Genomic DNA, 21,012 nt, shown 5'->3' with positions numbered 1-21,012 from the left:
AAAAGTTCTATTTTGGTTTCATCTGACCATAAGACATTCTCCCAGTCCTCTTCTAGATCATCCAAATGCTCTCTAGTGACCCGCAGACGGGCCTGGACGCGTGCTTTCTTCAGCAGGGGGACACGTCTGGCAGTGCAGGATTTGAGTCCTTGGCGGCGCATTGTGTTACTGATAGTAGCCTTTGTAACTGTGGTCCCAGCTCTCTGTAGGTCATTCACTAGGTCCCCCCGTGTGGTTCTGGGATTTTTGCTCACCGTTCTTATTATCATTTTGACGCCACGGGGTGAAGAGGGAGTTGAACATCCGTGTTGCCCAACGACAGCCCCAAAACATCACTGCTCTAGAAGAGATCTGCATGGAGGAATGGGCCAAAATACCAGCAACAGTGTGTGAAAAGCTTGTGAAGAGAGACAGAAAATGTTTGGCCTCCGTTATTGCCAACAAAGGGTACATAACAAAGTATTGAGATGAACGTTTGGTATTGACCAGATACTTATTTTCCACCATGATTTGCAAATAAATTCTTTAAATATCAAACAATATGATTTTCTGTTTTTTTTCCACATTCTGTCTCTCATGGTTGAGGTTTACTCATGTTGACAATTACAGGCCCCTCTGATATTTTCAAGTGGGAGAAATTGCACAATTAGTGGTTGACTAAATACTTATTTGCCCCACTGTAAATGGATCTCATATTTGTCAAAATCACACAGATGAAAAAACTGCCTACGTTAACTAAAACCACTCAAACATGTATAGCTTTTCATATTTGAATGAGGATAGCATGAAAACCATGACAGATGGGGGAAAAATAAGTGAACCTTCTGCCTGAGGAGACTTAAAGAGCAATTGAAACCAATTTTTACCAAACAATTTAAGACAGGTGTGTGCCCAATCCCTGATGAGTGGTTTAAAGCTGCCCTGTCCACTATCAAGCACACAGCTGGTAAGAAATGTCTTGATAAGAAGCATTGTCTTATGTGCATCATGGTTCCGTCTAAAGAGCTCTCTGAAGACCTGCTATCAAGGATTGTTGATAAGAAATATGGCAGTGCTTTGAGTTTGCCTGCTTAGGCAGAAGACTACTTTCTCTAGTTTGTACAGGAAAAGACCACACATTGGACTGTAAGTGGTGACTTTATTGACATGTCCTCCCCTTAACCAGAAATAAGCTTGTTAACGCCACTCTCCGATGACAAATAATACAAACCAAATACAGCATATACAGTATTAGCCGCATGTGTGTGTTGTCTTGCCACACAGTCAAACAGGCATTTATAGTTACAAGACTGAAGCTGTTTTTTTTAAGGGGAGGGGTGGGTGCAGTACTGTCACAGGACGAGGAACAAATAGAAAAAGAATATATATTTAAAATATCATCTTATGTATCAGAACAATGCACACCAGCACAGAAAAAAGTCCTCCTGAAAGAAAAAGCTTTGATTGTAACAACGACTATACAAAGACGGCAAAATGAGATTTTAGTTCATATTTCATGACAATTTGGAATTTTGGGGACGAAAATGGAGGTTGTTTTGTAAATATCTGTATATGTACATTTTTATGTTGAGATACATGCTTTGTTTTTGCGGGAAGGTACCACTTTTTAAAATGGTTGGGGGAGGGGGTGTTAACCCTTTATAGGGCACTGATGGAGCTCATTGGCTGCCATTGTCGGCGTTTGACGTCCAAGCCATTTTGACTGGGAGGGCTGACTTTGTCGAGCACTGTCAATGGATGCCAATGAGCTCAATATGACATAGAAAAATAATTCTAATAAATTTTAAAAAATCAACATTTTAATGTCATTAACACTAAAAAACCCAGCAGAGGCCGACTTGGCCTTTCCCAAGACAAACACTAATATTTCCTAGCAATGGCAGATTTGGCCTCTCCTCCGTGACTCGTGATAGTTTGTGTCAGTTCAAGTCACGCTACATTTATTTTTGAAGTTTGACACTTTTTACACTTTTTAATTCACTTCTCCTATACTCCACACACAACGACAGAAAAAATGGCCCAAATGTGTACATTGTTTTGAAGGAAAAAAAAAAAACGTTTTAGAACTGCAATTTGAGTGTAAAGCAGGAATTGTGTCTATACTTTAGAAGGACTTAATCAGGGGCATGGAGCATGGATTGTGGTCATTGTGCCTGAAGTTAATGTATGTCTAGTGGTTGCATTTCCATATGAACGGCGGTTGTCTGTCCAGCAATGACTTGCCAATTCAAAAGCACTTGGGTCATTTTCTCCCCCTCTGGGATTTCTGGGGGAGAGGCCATATTGGTCATTGTTTGGGACTAGTAGGAGTACCAGAATTCTCAGGGACTTCTAGTGTTAATTATGTTTATATTAACATGCAAGAATTTATAATTGTATTTATGCAAAAATATAGAAAAATACATGTAAAAATTAGTTATGATCAACAATTGAAAAAAAAATGTTTAAGTTCAATTTATTTAAATAGTCACTTGCCCTATAAAGGGTTAAGTTTAAGATGGGGAAAAAAAAAAACCTAACAATACTTCATCCCCTAACAGTCCAAAATAGAACATTCCATCTTACATTCAACAAAAGTTGGTAGTGTGGCAAACCTTGTTAGCTCATTCAGCGCCATTGACGATCTAACGATTCCTCCTACTTGAAATAAATTGGACATCTATCGCCGTCAACAGTAGTGAATGAGTTAATAACATTTGAAATGTAGAAATACATTTCTATTATATCATCTTGACATCCATTTTCAATAGTGTTTGTCTTTTTCAGTGTACTTTATAAGCCTAGCGGGCCACCAGGCGGAAACAGTTCTTTACCATTGTACTGAATCGCATTGTATTTTTGTGTTCGTTAACTCTTTCAGTGCCATTTACGGGGCTAGACGTCCAATCCTGTGGCGTCCGATCATCCTCCTTAGTTTACCACTAGTAGACGTCCATTCTTTTTGAACCTGAAGGGCTGACAGCGCTTAGCACCGTCAATGGCATTCAAAGAGTTAAAAACTGCATTTCAAGACTGTAGATTTTTGTAAGACTCTTCGTTTACATAATTGGTTTATAATTTATGCTAGCGCACGATAGTCAACATTTCAAAAATTCCTGTCAATTTTTATTTTTTTCCCCTCAAAAATTGGTGGGAACACTGCTATATTGCTGCAAAGAACCTTCACATACAATCGAACCATTGAAGGGGAAAAACAAAAAATGGCGGCCTCAGTTCCGTCGTAAAAACATGAAAAGAAGCATTTGATTCACATCTAAAAAAATTTTCAAAAAAAAAAAAAATCATAAATGTGATACATCTTTGATCCAAGGTAATGGAAATGATGAGATAACAAAAGTGAAAAATAAAAATAAAGGAAAAAATAAAATAAGCGCACTATTGTACAATAGTAGAAGGGTTGTTTTTGCGTGTATGCAAATGAGCTCATCGTGTTATCATCATTTTGTTATGGAATTATTTGTCAGTAGTACGCAGCAGTGGGCGGCGCCCCCCTCAGGTTTAGATCTGCATCTGCTCCAGGTATTTGTAGGTGGGGTTCTCGTAGCCGTGGTTTTGCATTTTGTTGAGGTGGCGCTCTTCGGGCGTCAACATGGGGTCCACCTGACACACACACAAAAATAATGATGTCATCTGATTTTGAAGACATAGTTTAAAGTACTCGCGGATTGAAAAAACAGGAACCAAGAAATTGCTACTAAAAATCTTTCGTTAGAATGATGTCCATGTTAGCTCACAGCGCTAGACGTCAATGGCAGGGAACCCACGGCATTCACAGCCAGTGTTCCAGGTTTTGAGCATAAGCGGATTTTAAGGGGGGGCAGCCCCCCCCCGGTGGCCAACAAGTGTCATTGCATGTAATTAACTTTCCTATATATATATATAAAAATTTAAAAGCAATACAACAGCAACAAAAATGAATGAAATGAACAAAAAAACATTTTTATAATGGGTCAAAATTATTTTTCGAACAGATCATGTGACTAGCACCTTAGACGGTCATTTGCTTTGCATATAATTTTCATTAAAAAATATATATATTTATATTAGGGGAGGGCAATTTTATTTTTCAAATTTTTTTTTCTTTCATTGAAAATTTTTTTTTTTTTTTTACCAAAGCAACTTTTTGATGCCTTCAGTACATTTCTTATAGACGATATCAGTCTATTCATTATTGCTCTATACGCTGTATCATTACTTAAATATATTTTCATCTTAAATTAATGCAGAAAATGTACAAATTAGTGAGTAAAGATTCACCAAAATGCAGGAAATTACGTAGTTGATACTCTAAACGTGTGTGTGTCCACCAGCACTGGTGGTGGGGCCCAAAATCCCTGGCAGCGCCCCTGTTAATAAGGACAGTCAGCCACGACACGACTCTGACCCTGACTATCACAGGTGTGCATTCATAGTTTTATTACCTCAGTGAGAGTTTGTAATGTCAACAGTCATGAAAATAAAAATGCACGAATGACAAGGTGTGTTCAAACTTTTGGCCTGTACTGTATGTAAAGCACACAACATCTCTGGTTGCTAACAATCTACATAATTATATAGGACTAAGTTTGATCACGCAATAGCTCACCTTGAAGATCTGCTAACCGTTCTCAACAGCTCTCTCGCTCCGTTGTCATTGAGACGCATTTGCCTAAAGTACATCCCCAGTTTTCCCTAACTCTTGTCGTATCAGGTATTTGCTGGTCTGCATTTTGCCTTTGCTGCTCGTCTCGTGAACGACCGACAGTGCTGTCCTGCTCTTCACTTTTCCGCTCTGGTTTAAATTTGAAGGGCAGAACCGACGACATGTTGGGGTAGCTAACGAGTGACACGCTGGAAGTTCGGCAGCGGGCCGGTGACGTCACCGCACTGCGACGTCAACAAGAATGGCCACCTATCACTTAAAATAATTTTACAAATCTTATTAAAACGAAAACATAAAGAGGGGTTTTAATTTCAAATTATTATAACTACTACTAACATTTATCATTTAAGAATTACTTGTCTTTAAGATCAAGAATCCCTTTAAATGATAAAACAGTTTTAAAACTTTCACATTTCGAAAGTATACAAAAGGGAACTAATGCAATAACAGGAGCAATTTTAACAACTTTAACGGTTGATTCACAACATTAAATGACTTCCAAACATAGCAAAGGTTACTATCTAGTTATCGCTATATCCCTGTGTCTAGTTAAGTTTAGGGTAAAGAATTGGGCGAGGGCCAATTAAGCCAAAAACCCTTTGAACTTCACATTGTGTGACCTGTTTTCATGTTGTTGTTGTTTTTGGAATGAAAAAAAAAACCATGGAAAGTAACACCAGTTACTTTGCCAAGTAACTAATTACTCTTACATTGAGGTAACTGAGTTACTACTTTTTGGGAGAAGTAATTTGTAACTGTAATTAATGACTTAAAGTAAGATTACCAACACTGGTTGCGTGACGTACCTCCACGATGCCGTGGCTGATGGTGCCGTACTGGCGCTTCCGCAGCAGCACCAGGCTGATCACGATCACTGTCGCTATGGCGACAGCGATCACCAGCAGGCCGATAAGAATGTTGCTGCCGAAGCTGAAGTCCTCGCCAAGAGGTCTGTAGGTCTCCTGAAGGGGGCGACAAAAGCGCTATGAGCAGTGTGGCAATGGGGTCAATTTCATCAAGAAAATAATTTTAAAAGATGTTTGACTTTTTACAAGTGAATATTGTAGACATTTGGATTTTTTAGGATCAGAAAAAAAAATCTTGAATATACTGAATAGCCTGTAAAATGGTTAGTTAGAGGTATCATTTTTAGTAGTTTTACAATTTTATCTATTACTATTTTGTTAGTTTTACTGGGGCAATTTTCAATGGAGCCCCCCGAGTGCCAGGGTATAAAAATAAATTTTACATAGGTAATCTGTACCCAAAATTTACTAATTGTACCCACAAATTACTAAACTGTACCCATAGTTCAGTAATCTGTACCTATGGTTGACTAAATTGTACCCCCAGTTTACTAAACAGTTTGAATTTTTAGGATAAGAAAAAGGATTTTGAATATGCTGAATAGCCTGTAAAATTAGCTTGGTTATTAGTACGGAGCCCGCTGGGTGCCAGGGTAGAGAAAGAATATTTTTCATAGGTAATCTGTACCCACAGTTTAGTAATCTGTGGGTGTACCCATAGTTTAATATATTGTACCCACAGTTTACTAAACTGTACCGAGTTTAGTAATCTGTACCCACGGTTGGCTAAACTTTATCCCCAGTTTACTAAACTGTAACCACAGTTTACTAATCTGTACCGACAGTGTAGTAATCTGTACCCACTGTTGACTTAACCTTACCCAAGTTTACTAAACTGTAGGTACTGTTTAGTAAACTGAGGGTACAGTTAAGTAATCTGTAAATCTGTAAATGTGGGTACAGTTTAGTAATCTGTACCCCCAGTTTACGAAATTGTACCCCCAGTTTACTAAACTGTACCCACATTATACTAAACTGTACCCACATTTTACTAACTTTTACCCACAGTTTAGTAATCTATACCACAACAGACTAAACTACCCCCAGTTTACTAACCTGTACCAACAGTTTAGTAATTTGTACCCACACTAGACTAAACTGTACCCCCAGTTTACTAACCTGTACCCACAGTTTAGTAATCTGTTCCCACAGTTTACTAGATTGTATCCCCAGTTTACTAAACTGAATCCCCAGTATACTAATGTGTATCCACAGTTTATTCATCTATACCCACACTAGATTAAACAGTACCTCCAGTTTACTAACCTGTACCCACAGTTTAATAATCTGTACCTACAGTTTACTAAACTATATCCACAGTTTCGTCATCTGTACCCGCAGTTTACTAATTGTACCGCCAGTTTACTAAACTGTACCCACAGTTTACTAACTTGTACTCACAGTTTAGTAATCTATACCCACACTAGACTAAACTGTACCCCCAGTTTACTTACCTGTACCCACAGTTTAGTAATCTGTACCCACAGTTTACTAAACTATACCCACATTTTAGTAATTTTTCCTCAATAGTGTTTAAGTGTCATTTAATATACATTAATTCATTTCATAATATATGTGGATTTTCCCTCATATATGTTGTAATTATTCAGTATTGTAATACTCAGCAATTCTTCTCATAGTATTTCTGTATTTTAATATTTCATGTTTTTTCCTCTCATGGGTTTATAGTATTAAGCATTTTTATATTTGTGTCTTTTGGTGTTGTTGAATTTTTCAAATGTGAGGGCTGGCAGTTTTAGTGCCACTGATGCGTCAAAATGCATTCGAGCTGGAAGGGCCACCTGTTGCCGTGCATAAATTACACGTCTCAGTCATGCCATCGAACACATATGACATTATCATATGTGGCATCACGTGACGCGAGTCAGGTGCGCATTCCATTCATGAAACACACATGCACCCATGCACAAACCCGGACGCCTCTAGTCGAAAATAAGAAGACTCATAATGAAAAAAATGCCAAAAAAGTCATTTTTGTTCCTTTATGATTATTATGACGCATGATTTGCAATTTTTTTTAATCACCTTAGAACCTCTGAAGTCAAAATTTAAAAAATAAAATAAAAAGTCAACCGGCCGTTTTTGAAATGCCAATACTAATACCAGTGCTGTTAAGATGTAAGAAGCACCCTCCCACCAATGAGTTTATCACTAGTAGAGGTCCAATCCTTTTCTAAGATGGGAGGGTGGCAGCCGTGCCTCCCGCTTCAAACAGATTAGACGCCTAGCGCTGTCAATGGCAGGCAATGAGTTTTAAAAATTTGTTCTTCTACTGGCCAAGATGGACTGTCCCACCAATTATTTGATCATACTAGACGTCCAATCCATTTAAGTGCGAGGGTTGGCAACCACTGAACGAACGTTCATTCGCTGCCACCCTGTCGCTTCAAATGGATTGGATATCTACTAGCGATAAACATAGTTATTTCAATTCAAACCAACTCGGCCGCGCTGAGGTGACGACTCCATTAAAATCCATGGATTGACATTAAAGCCACTTTCAACAGTTCATCACTAGTAGAGGGAGTGACTGTTCGTTCAATCGCTGCCAACACTCCAAACGGATTGAACTTCTACTAGCGATAAACTAATTTAAATTTACGGCTGAAGCATTAACAGACCTTTAATGGCCCCCCCACCCCCACCCCCACCAACATGGCTGCCTTGAGGCGACATTCCTAAGTCAATGCATTCTCATTAAAACCACCCTGCCAATGAGTTCATCACTAGTAGACGTCCAATGCATTTAAGTGGGAGGGCTGGCAGCGATTGAACGAACGTTCCTCCACTGCTTACCTCCCCAATCGAACAGATTGGACATCTACTAGTGATAGATATTTCAATTTATGGCAGAAGCATTAAAAGACCTTTAATTGCCCCTTCCAACATGGCCGCCATGAGGCGACATACCCATCAAAGTCACTGTATTGACATTAAAACCACCCCCCAATGAGTTAATCACTAATAGATGTCCAATCTTTATGAAGTGGCAGATCATTCATTCGCTGCTAGCCCTGCCACTTCAAGCAGATTGTACGTCAACTCCTGATAGTCATTTCAACTCATGGCACAAGCATGAAAAGACCTTTCGCCCCTACCAACATTTCTGCCCTCAGGTGACATTCCAGGGTTTCCCCTAGAGATAAAAGATTGTGGCGCACCGCTACACCAAAATAAAAGCTGCCACGCCTTGCAAATGAGATGTTTTTTTTTTTTTAGATACATTCTAATTTATAATTTGTATAATTTAACAATACGTCTAAATGAATATCTATAGCTCATTATTTGCGCACTATTTGCCAGAAGTCATCTGAAATAGCACGTCAAATACAAATGGTTTGCTTTATTTTGAAAATCACATCGGTTTTCCTGTTGCAAGTGTGATGTGAGTCTGACTATGTTAGAGCGAAGTCCGGAGAAAAATCCACAGAAAGGTATTTCAAGTTAATGAATGTAATTCTGGTTTAAACCTGTGAAAACTACCTTAATATTGACATTGACATGACGTTTAGGTTTTTTTTGCCGTGTGTTTTACCTGAATCGTCGTCTCCTAGCATAGCATTTGTTCTATTATTGTTGTGGTAATGTAGTGCATATTAGGGCCAAATAAAGAAAAAGAGATGCAGAGAGCTACGTCGAAGCATAAGTATGAACTAGAGGAGTTCCAAAAAATCGATTATTACATGCATCGCGATTCGACACGTTACGATTCGGTTACGATTCATAAATGTTCAAAAACGATGTTTTTCACTCATAATTTTATGACAGCCGCTCGACGCAGAACGAAATTCAAGACACGTCTGCCGCCCGGACACCGTTAACGGACGCACGCACAACGTTATGATGGATGCTCCCAGTTACCGGGAAGTAGATTTACTCCTTTTTAAAAGACTGGAAAATAAATTTGTTTATGAGACAGGAAGGTACAGAAGCGCAAGTTATTTTTTAGAGCGACAGGGGAAGAGATAGTTCGTTGCTCCTTGTCTTTCAGATGTCCAGCAGTAGCTTTAAGGCATTTCAATTGAAAAATGTCCTGAGTGTGTTGCTAAGACCCGTGTGCGTCTATAAGAGGTGAGTACACGAACCCTATAGTACTGTTTAGTCTTTATTGGTGTTGTTTTTGAGATGTTAATAGTTAGCGCCGAGCGCTAAGCTAATTAGCTAATTCGCTAACGTGTATTTTATATGCAGAACGTGTAAAACCATGATTAAGTACAGCGGTAACACTACAAACATGCGAAATAGTACAGAAATCTGTTTTTGCGGGAGAGCGAGGGAGAGAAGAAAGTGCCCGCGCTGTAATGAGTGCGTGTGTGGCGGTGTCAAGAGCAGTTGTGATTTCCTTCTGTCACTCTAAAAGTTACACAAGGGAGGTAACACTGTGAAAATAAAGTATATTGGTTAAAAGAAGTCTTATTTCTAAAGACACTTTGTTTGTGTCCAGAAAATGTGGAATTCATTCCACCAGTGTAAATTTTATTGTATTGTTGAGAGAAATAAGTACCGGGACTCCCTTTCAAATGGTTAATGTTTTTGGACTCTTGTAAAAAAATAAATAAATAAAAAAAGCAGCTTAAGGGCAGCTTTTGTTATATGAGCATGTTTCCATCTTTCCTGTTGAATCATAAGGATATTTTAAATAAATAATCGACATAAATTTGTTTGGCTACTTTATTAATCAGTACTGTACGATGCACCGATAATCGGGATAATCGTGATAACCGTGATCACCGTCAATAGCGTGATCATAGTTAAAAAAAATCGAATCGTAGCACCCTGAATCGTAATCGAATCGAATCGTGGGGTGCCTAAGATGGCACACCCCTAGTATGAACCCTTTTACTGATTATAATTTGACGTAGATGAGTTTGTTAAACCGATTCTAAAACACAAGATGCTTTCAATATTGTTGATTTTATGGGGGCGGCAAAGCACTACGTGAAGTGCGTAGCTGCTTATTCAGCCTCATTACCCCTATGTGACGATACGATTTTTATCCTCTTACTATTAATTCTACATTCATTTTCGTGGTAAAGTTACACTTTTTTTCCCTTGCCTCATCTACGTCAAATTATTATTCATAGAATGATTTATGTTAATGCTTCGTCATAACTCCCAGCTAAGGTACATGCACGTAAAGTGCGTAGCGGTTTACAGTTACATTACCCATGCGTAATAAAACTTTTTTCCCCCTCATAGCAAATTTAATCTCATAGTCATGTTATTTGTTTATATTTTATTTGGCCCCAATACGCCATCGTAAATGTAGACTGTCACTTTTCGAAATATTTCATTAGCCTGGCTAATGAAACATTTCAAATAGATACAGTGGGGAGAACAAGTATTTGATACACTGCCAATGGGAAAACCCATGTGTTATGGTTCTTCTTGAAAAAAACAAAATGTTGTTTAAAAAAAATTCTCATTAGTCATGGTATGAAGTAGGGCTGTCAAAATTATTGCGTTAATGGGCGGTAATTAATTTTTTAAATTAATCACGTTAAAATATTTGACGCAATTAACGCACATGCCCCGCTCAAACAGACTAAAATGACAGTACAGTGTAATGTCCGCTTGTTACTTGTTTTTTGGTGTTTGGCTCCCTCTGCTGGCGCTTGGGTCCAACTGATTTTATGGGTTAGTACCATGAGTGAGTGTGTAATTATTGACATCAACAATGGCGAGCTACTAGTTTATTTTTTTATTGAAAATTTTACAAATTTTAATAAAACGAAAACATTAAGAGGGTTTTTAATAAGGGCTGTCAAAATTATTGCGTTAACGAGCGGTAATTAATTTTTTAAATTAATCACATTAAAATATTTGACGCAATTAACGCACATGCCCCGCTCAGATGAAAATGACAGCAGTGTAATGTCCGCCTGTTACTTGTTTTTTTGTTGTTTGGCGCCCTCTGCTGGCGCTTGGGTCCAAATGATTTTATGGATTTGGGGAGTGACCATGGTGTAATGACATCAACAATGGCGAGCTACTAGTTTATTTTTTGATTGAAAATTTTACAAATCTTAATAAAACGAAAACATTAATAGGGGTTTTAATATAAAATTTCTATAACTTGTACTAACATTTATCTTTTAAGAACTACTAATAAACAAATACAGTACTTATGTACCGTATGTTGAATTTATATACCGTATCCGTCTTGTGTCTTATCTTTCCATTCAAACAATAATTTACAGAAAAATATGGCATATTTTATGGATGGTTTGAATTGTGATTAATTACGATTAATTAATTTTTAAGCTGTAATTCACTCGATTAAAAATTTTAATCATTTGACAGCCCTAGTATGAAGCAATTTCCTAGGGAAAACCCTGTATAAGTATAACACCATTTACCATTCCCATTAAAGGCAATGCATTGATATTAAAACCATCCCACCAATGATTTTATCACTAGTAGACGTCCAATCTATTTAAAGCGGCAGGGTGGAAGTGAATGAACATTCGTTGCCATTCCTCCCGCTTCATGGATTGAACGTCTAGCGTCGTCAATGGCACACGATGTAAATAGTGGATGCTATGACACTGATATCAGGGAGTACTAAGAAATATCATACCAGTATTTACTTTTTGTGATCTAGTTTCCAACCGTTGGTCACCCTACCCAAGATGGCCACCAACTACGCACGCTCGTCTTCCTTAGATGTTGACAGACGTCCAATCGCGAATGAGTATCACTACTAGACATCCAAATCCATTTGAAACAGGAGGGTGGTAGCGAATGATTGTGGATTGAACGTCTAGTGTCGCCAATAAGTAAATAGTGGCTGCTTTGAAATTGATGATAACATTTTAGAAATCGGTTGGGAAATAAGATAAATTCATTTTAAAGTCAATGCATTGACTTTGATGGAAATGGCGGCCATGTTGGTAGGGGTGATGTAAGGTCTGCTGCCGTGAGTTGAAATTAGTTTATCGCAAGTAGACGTCCAATCCGTTTGAAGTGGGAGAGTTGGCAGCGAACATTCATTGGCTGCCAACCCTCCCACTTCAAACGGATTGGACGTCTACTAGCAATGAACTCATGGGCAAGGTGATTTTAATGTCAATCCATTGACTTTAATGGGAACGTCACCTCAGTGCGGCCAAGTTGGTAGGGGCGATTAAAGGTCTTTTAATGGTTCTGCCATGAATTGAAATATCTATCACTAATGGATGTCCAATTCGTTTGAAGCGACAGAGTTGGCCTAGCCTAGCATCTAGCGCTATCAACGGTAGCCGCAAGCGAAGCATTACTTTACATTCAAGTGATTATGTAGTAATTAATTAATTAATTTAAAAAAAATTTACATAGTCATCCCAAAAAAAACACAGTATTGCTATTGATATTTAGTGTCGTGACTTGAGAGATTCCAACCCACACCCAAGCGTGAACTCAAAACTCGGAAGTCATGAGCTGCGCCCTCTAGCCAGCGGAGGGCGCCGGCATACTCACCAGCTCATCATCATGCATTACGCGGATTCTCTCTGCACTGTAAACAACTTCTTTAACATCCAGAGACTCATCAATCACCTGTCAACACAGACAGGGCAGCCCCGGTTACTAAGTGTATGTCTAAGTGCGTGTTCGTGTTTGAGAGAGACAGTCGGGCAGCGTTTATCAGTGCCAGTGTGTGGGTGGATGAGCCAGGATGCTATCGTGTGCAAGCTGGAAGGAGAAAGTGTGTGTGTGTGTGTGTGTGTGTGTGTGTGAGCAGTAAAAACACTCCTCGGGCACACACATTTCTTCATGAGTGAACACACAAACCTGCAAAGGAGGCACCACCTGTGTCAGGATGTTGATGTTCTCTGTGTTTAGCACACAAACACATATATGCGACGGGACGGACACACATAAAACAGCTTTTAAATGAGGGCTTCTCAAACTTTTCGGGTGCTAAGAGATGTTTTTTAAAAAATGTGTGACTCCTCTACATACTCGTTCTTTCAAGCATAAGTGGGAGGACAAGACTGGGACCAGAATATCAGACAGTCGATGGAAGCAAATTTGCAAACTGGACCATTCTTCTTCTACAGTATCTTTGGCAGACATGGTGTATTACAGTGCAAAGTAGCTTTCAATGTACATTACACCGATCCTCGTCTCACAAAGATTTACCCCACCACTTCTGACAGTTGTAATCGACCTCAGTTAAGTTGGCCCTCCATCAGATGCAAATTCATATAAAAATGATGGATGCTATAAAAATGTTCGCTTGTTTCAATTTTGAGATTTACACATTTTTTATAGGTCAACCATTTTAATTAAAAAATGGCTCAAAATGGTATCAGTTGTTTGTGCTTTGTTTGTGCGAGTTTGTGCTATAAAAATTTTTGGTTTGTTATATAAATATTATGCTTTTAATTTGTAGTGATCACATCATGCAGCCCCAATTTACAGCAAAATGGACCCGCAGTAGTGCCATTAGTTTTTCCTAAGTTTGTGCTAGTTTGTTCTGTAACAATTTTTTATAAGTATAACACCATTTACCAATATTATAGTGTCTATTTTTTAAATTTATTTTATTTATTTATTTATTTAAATTAATCATGTCATAACATGCCTTTTATTCAGCAGAATGAACCTTAATTGTGTAAAGAAAAAAAGGAAAAAAAGTATGTTTGAATTAAAAAAGACCCTTTTCTATTAAGAAAAACTAGAAAAACATTCTTGTAGCAACATTTTCAAAATTTTTTGACACAGAGAATGGAAGTCTGAGTGTCCGGTTAGTCTGAACAGTTTTAATGTTTCACATTGAGAGTATGACATACTCCCATTGTGATCATTCAAAATACCTCATTTATTATGACAAAGCAGCGAACAGGAAGGGGGTTATGGGGGAACAGAAGAAAGAAAAGAAACAGAAGAAATAAAAGAAAAACAAACAACAAAAAGAAAGACATTGAACGCCTACACTAACTACGAATATGTTGGTGCAATCGTCAGCTAGATGTATTTCCGGTTGACACCATGTGGGGTGCCTGTTGACCAGGGAAAGAAGGGAGGGGGGTCCCGGAGTCTATAAGCTAAGTGATTTGGAGGGGTGGAGTGTACCCAAATCAGCTCGGTGATCTAGAAACCAGTAATCGTGTGAATCCCTTGTGAGTGTACGCCCGTCGGCAACAGACTCTACGCCACCCTATCACCAATCCCGGCATCGGGGCCCCCCACCCGAGCACGACCAATCACATCCAGCCGTGCAACAAAACCCGCGGCAGCCACGGAGAAGAGCGGAGACGCCACGCGGACGCTACCTAAGGGCCACGGCTCCCACCCAGCCATGCCGGCCCCCAACTGGCACAGCACGCCACGGGACCCCCAACGGCCCACCAAGCTCAGGTCAGGGCAGGGTCCCCCGGCGGAGCAGGCGACACCCAGCCGACATTTTCTAAAATTTTAAAACTTTTAATAAACGTTGACCACACATGTTTTAATATAATTAATTAATAATTAAGTAATTTTAAATTAAACAAACTCAATTATTCTTGTAATAACATTTGAAAAATAAAAAAACATAATAAATATGTGATAAAATGCCTTTTTGCACGAGAAAAGGATGCATTATTTAATTAATTGTATGTTGGGAAAGGAGCATTAACTAGCCAAAAAAATAGGACTATACTTATATCAATTTATTTTCCTATGGAAAAAAAAAACATGATTCCTGCAGCATCCATCTTGTTTTCTAAATTAACAACATTACTCTTGCAAATAGGCCACATTTATGTGCAGACACATTACGACCACATGTTTTTAATTGACCCGAAACAAAAATACTGAGCCACAATTGCCTAAAATTGCTTTATCAGCCCTCCATTTCGCAGATGCAAAAGAACTATTCACTTTTTAAAATCATCTCTCATTGTGAAATACTTATCCAAACCCCAGTTTGAGAAGCGCTAATTTAGACGCTTGTTAGCATGCGAAACACACACACATGCAACATAAAAAAACAAAAAAAACATTAAAAAAACGGTCGCATGCGGACCAGCAAAGACACACAAATAGCCATGTGCCAGTTTGCTGTAACTATGGCAACATAGTTCACTTTTGCACAGGTTCACAAGTTGCATATTCTGTCAGTAAATGAGCATATTTCAGTGGCATTGACGACAATGGATGTCCAATTCCTTTTAATTTGGAGGGGCGATTTCAGTCTAAATGAATTGGACGTCTATAGCCTTGAATGGCACTGAACGTGGTAAATATTCACACATAGCTTTAGCTGTAATTCTTACCACATTGGGTCCCATGTTAGCCTTGCTATTGATGATTCTCTCCTCGGCGCCGATGAGACCGTCCAGGTCGGACACGGCGGAGCCTGCGAGAAGGACGAGTCAGTGCAGACCAATAAAATACAAAGCACCACGCGCACGCCAGACTTGTCTCCACAGGGCTCCGAGGAAGAAGACAATAAAAGTCTTTCTTATTTGAAGCACAATGCAAGTAGTGTGTTGACAATTAGCATCACGGCCAGCAATACTGTATACAGTGGACCCGATTAATACTGTTATAAACATAAATTCAATGCAAATACCGTATTTTTTTTAAAACACTGAGTTGCTTTTTTCTCTCTCCTTTAGAATCATCAGCTAATTCATGGATTCTGATGTGCTAATTAGCTTCATGCTAAATTGTTAAAGGGCAAACGTTTGTTGCTACATTTGTGAGGTGTGTTATTTACATGTTAGGTACATGACAACATGGTGCCACAACAAAAGAACCAATTCAATGGTAAGATTGATTTTGAAACTACAGATATACAATGTAAGCCACAAGGAGGATGCTATGCTAGCGCCGAAACATGGCTGGCCAGTTTTATTTAGTGTTTACTATTTAGCAAATTCTATGGCCGAGGAAGGCTTCGATAGATGCTTGGTTCCATTACAGAAGTTAAGTCTAGCTAGCTAGAGGTTTGACAGTTTTAAAAGGATATATGTCCACAGTAGTTAACCATGACGAGGTTGCTATGCTAGCGCCGAAACATGACTAGCCAGTTTTATTGTGTATTTAGGGAATTTTATGGCTGGATAAGACTCTGATAAATGCTCAGTTCCATTACAGAAGAACAAGTAATGTTTAGTTATCCAGCTAACCAGTGGTTTGACATATTTAAAAAGGATGGATATTTGAGAATGCTATGCTAGCGCTGAAACATGACTAGCCAATTTTATTGAGTATTTAGGGAATTTTACGGCTGGAGAAGGCTTTGATCTGTGCTCGGTTTCATTACAGAAGAAGGTTATCCAGCTAACCAGTGGTTTGATATATCTAAAAACGAATATTTGAGAATGCTATGCTAGCGTCGAAACATTGCTAGCCAATTTCTTTGAATAGTTAGGTAACTTTATGGCCGAAGAAGGCTCCGATCGATGCTTGGTTCCATTACAGAAGAACAAGTTATGTCGAGCTAGCTAGTTAGCTAGCTAAGTAATCGTTTGACTTATTTAAAAAGAACGGACATATGTGCCATGACTAAGCTGCTAGCAAGTGCTGGCAGCTTTTCAATAAGCACTATTTTAGGACAACATTGTCCGGTACAAGTTAAGAGGTCAATGTAAGGTGGATTTTATTATTTTTCTTTATAGCTGTAGCAACTTGTTTATTAAAATTCAAGTCCTTTTGCTGTTTCTGTGTTGTTATGTTGCTAGGTCTAGCAGTGTACTTCGTGCACTCCAAGGTTAAGTGGATTTTATTTTTTTCTCTTCATAATTATAGCAACCTGTTTATTAAAATCAAGTTCTTTTGTTGTTTCCGTGTTGCTATGCTAGAGCTAGTGGTGTTAGCTTTTAGCCCCCAAGCACAATTTTAAGAGGACTCATTAGAAGTTATAGCAAAATGGAATTTCTTATTTTTCTTTATAATTCTAGTGAACTGGTTTTTAACATGCTTTAAAACTGTCTGTGAACACATCAGTGAGACAGGTGACACTGTTTAGTGACATGTGAATGAGGAGGACACAACTCAGCGAGTGGATGATGTTAATTTGGTCAAAACAGTGATTTTTTGATCAATCATATCTTTCTGTGTAACATCTCTCAACAGCTAATGTTAAAACGTGGACACCTGCGGTTTAATAATCAAGTGCAGCTTATATCTGTATTAGTTGATGCTGTTTATAGTCAGGTGCGCGCTATTGTACAGAGTTTTTGGTAGCAGAATATCAGTGGCGCATCCTGGTCTTTCTATGAGGGGAAGCTCAATGTGTGTATGGCTGTGAATGCTTTTGACGGTGGAAGGGCTCAGCGGCAGCCGCTGCTCGGTAGAGTAGGATACTAGAGTGCCAGTGTCAAGACTCCAAACATAAGAAGCTACAAAAGAAAAAAACGCCAAAAACGAGCCTGATTTTTTGCCCGTCGTTTTTAACCAAGCAATTGTGAATCAGATGATTAACAAAGTCTCTGGTTCAACTCAGAACAACCGAATGAAAATTGAAAAATGTGAATGTTAATACAACAAGACCACAGATTAGCTCATTTTACTGTTAGTCAAAAAGGGATTTAGCCCCAGACAGATCCTCCAATCATCATGCGTAGAAGCACAGCGTTCCCTGCCCATAGACCCCCAGAGACAAACAGCGTCCGATGGGCGGGCCAAAAACATAACCTTTAGCCAATGACTCGTCTTGTTTCGCTCTAGTGGAAGAATTTCCCTCAACTCTGGAGACGCTCCATCGTCCACACTGTTTCAAGGACTTTAAAGCCGCAAGTAAGCCGCATCATAACCGGTGATAAGAAGCTAATTCTGAACAAAATTTGAGCGTGTAGTAGTCTACGAGATATACACACACACACAACAGTATACAACAGACGCTACACACCTCCTCTGCACTACACATCATTGGGAACCCTTGATTAGAGCTGCAAAGATTAATCGATTAACTTGAGTTTATTAGATTCGATTAGAAAAAAATATTTGAATTAAATTCTGTTTCGAGTATTCGTTTAATTAAAGTGGCGTTGTAATGGTTTATTTTGAAAGTGTTTGCATTTAGTTTTATTGATTAGGCACAATACACTGCCCTCTGGGCTGCCTCTTTTCACATGGCTGAATCCAACTGCTCTCTGTTAAGACCAACGTAAGCTAAGTTTTTGTTTGAGCTAATGTTTTTTTAATGCATTCATAATTTAGTTTATAGGTATATTCAGCCGTTTTTTTGTGGGACTATGTGTCTAAACCATTTGTTAAGAGCATTGTAAAAAAAACTTTAGCATTTTATAGTATTTAAGCTAGCGGACTTTTTCTATGTTTTTTCTAAGTTAGTCAATTGTTGTTTTGTTGTACATAAATCCTCATTTAAAAAAAAAAAAAAAGTTTGAGGCTCGGCTCAGGTATTTTAATTTTTCATGTTCCTTATCTGATTACTCGATTATTCGAACTAACTAGTCCATTTACCATCGATTAATCGACTACTAAAATATTTGATAGCTGCAGCCCTACCCTTGATTAAACAAAATCTGTAAGTTTGCACGTTTTAACAGAGGGTCTGATATCATTTTGGTGTGTTTATTCTGTTTAGAGATGTCCCAATCATCCCGATCGATCGGGTCCGATCACATCATTTTCAAAGTATCGGAATCGGCGAAAAAAATATCGGCCATGCCTTTTTTTAATATATATATATATATATATGTATATATATTTTAATTAAATCGTTTTCTAATTGTATGTTACACTCATCCAGAGTCTTTAGTTTAGGCTTAAGGTAGGGTTATCAAATTTATCCCGATAACCGCGGTAATTAATTTTTTAAAAAATGTATCACGTCAAAATATTTAACGCAATTAATGCATGCGCTGCACAACCCACTCACGCATTGTCGCGCTCAATCTGTAATGGCGCCGTTTTATCTATAGAGATAAAAGGCAGCGTAAAATGAGTAGAGTGAATTTTGGCAGCCTTTGGAGCCTTTTTTTAATTGGCTAAAGCCTTACAATCCCTCTCCCTAAGATTAGAAATATCATGGGAAGCAATGTGGGGAAGCAAGGTAGCAATTGATCTTTTTCTTAATACCTTATGTTATTTCCCAACGCAGAGAAGATATATCAATTGGTAGCACTACGCACAGTCATGGTTCCACTTCCCATCATGCATTTGGGCATGGCTACACTATCATCTACTGAAAGCTCAACGAATACACTAGATGGCAATATTTAGTCACAATATACAAAGTCACAAGTCTTTCTATCCGTGGATCCCTCTCACAGAAAAATGTTAATAATGTAAATGCCATCTTGAGGATTTATTGTCATAATAAACAAATACAGTACTTATGTACTGTATGTTGAATGTATATAATCGTCCGAGTTTTATTCATTTTTTTCTTAATGCATTGCCAAAATGTATATGATCGGGAAAAAGTATCGGGAATGATTGGAATTGAATCGGGAGCAAAAAAAAAAGCAATCGGATCGGGAAATATCGGGATCGGCAGATACTCAAACTAAAACGATCGGGATCGGATCTGGAGCAAAAAAACATGATCGGAACAACCCTAATTCTGTTACTTTATTGTAATTTATGTGAAGCAAAGCAACATGTTTTTGTTCTAAGCTAAATTAGCCATTTCAAATGATTTGCTCATAACGGAGCTAGTCTTCATGTGGCTTCTTCTCCGCGGTGTTCGGCGGGTATTTTCTCCGGTTGGCGGTCAGGGCATCGGAACTTAAATTTAAAAATTTGAACGGTTCCGGTAGAACCAGAGTGTTAGTCCCAGATCCCATTGATGCTTGATGCCCAACCCTACTTCCCTTTCAATCTAAGAGCAATTGCCTCTGCAGCATATAGTGAAGGATGAGGAAGGCTATAGGAAGGAGAACGGCTTAAAAGGAGATGAAAGACAAAGAGGAAATGAGGACGCCGCAATTAGCACCAACCTTTCTTGAAGACTCGCGAAGGGTCAGACAGATCGCCTTGTCGTTAACAAGTGAAGACAAAGGAAGAAGAACAGAGAAGAAGAAGAGAAAAGTTGAGTGAGTGATGAAATTTAGGATTAGAAGGGTGGTAGTTCTATAAATTTCTGCTCGATAAATATGGGAAGCCAGCAACTGATTGGACATGCTCACCTTCTATTTCCGGGCGGGACCCCAAGGAATTGACCTGGATGGGCCGGAAGGGTCTACCCTCGGAGACCTCCACGCTTTCCTCTGACGAAACGGTGACGTCGGGCTGGGACTCGGAGATGGATGACAAGAACTGGTCCATGTCGGCTTTCTGTTCCTGAAGAAGTTCATCTGGTACATTTGAGAAAAAAAATGATAAACAGTTTCTACAAAGCAGTGTTGTTTTCTTCAACGATGACGATAACGTCATTCGCTGCCATCCCTCCCATTTCAAACAGATTGAATATAACGAAAATATTTCGAAAATATTTCGTTAACAAACTATTTTTTCATGACGATGACATGTTAAATCCTATATGCTATACATGCTATATCCATGTTAAAACCAACATAAGCTAAGTTTTTGTTTGAGCTAATG

At 38.6% G+C, this 21,012-nt stretch overlaps 1 protein-coding gene across 4 annotated transcripts in view; it reads right to left on the bottom strand.

Annotated features, from left to right (window-relative positions):
* Positions 1-1,118: 1,118 nt before the first annotated feature.
* The window catches only part of LOC130911225 (amyloid beta precursor like protein 2-like), a 189,358-nt gene continuing 169,464 nt past the window's right edge, over positions 1,119-21,012 (bottom strand). Inside the window, exons 13-18 of one of the 4 annotated variants that reach the window (XM_057829052.1) lie at positions 20,598-20,765; positions 20,409-20,444; positions 15,771-15,853; positions 12,988-13,065; positions 5,449-5,604; positions 1,119-3,600 (exon numbers count right to left, since the gene is read on the bottom strand). In XM_057829052.1, the coding sequence (XP_057685035.1) occupies positions 3,499-3,600; positions 5,449-5,604; positions 12,988-13,065; positions 15,771-15,853; positions 20,409-20,444; positions 20,598-20,765 (623 nt within the window). In that variant the 3' untranslated portion in view covers positions 1,119-3,498. The remainder of the gene's footprint in view (positions 3,601-5,448; positions 5,605-12,987; positions 13,066-15,770; positions 15,854-20,408; positions 20,445-20,597; positions 20,766-21,012) is intronic. The other 3 variants (XM_057829054.1, XM_057829053.1, XM_057829055.1) reach the window with 3 other exon arrangements.

The sequence above is a fragment of the Corythoichthys intestinalis genome, unplaced genomic scaffold (assembly GCF_030265065.1).
Source record: "Corythoichthys intestinalis isolate RoL2023-P3 unplaced genomic scaffold, ASM3026506v1 HiC_scaffold_23, whole genome shotgun sequence".
Lineage (NCBI taxonomy): Eukaryota > Metazoa > Chordata > Actinopteri > Syngnathiformes > Syngnathidae > Corythoichthys > Corythoichthys intestinalis.
Note: the sequence above shows the minus strand (reverse complement) of the source record. Positions and strands in the feature narration are given on the sequence as shown.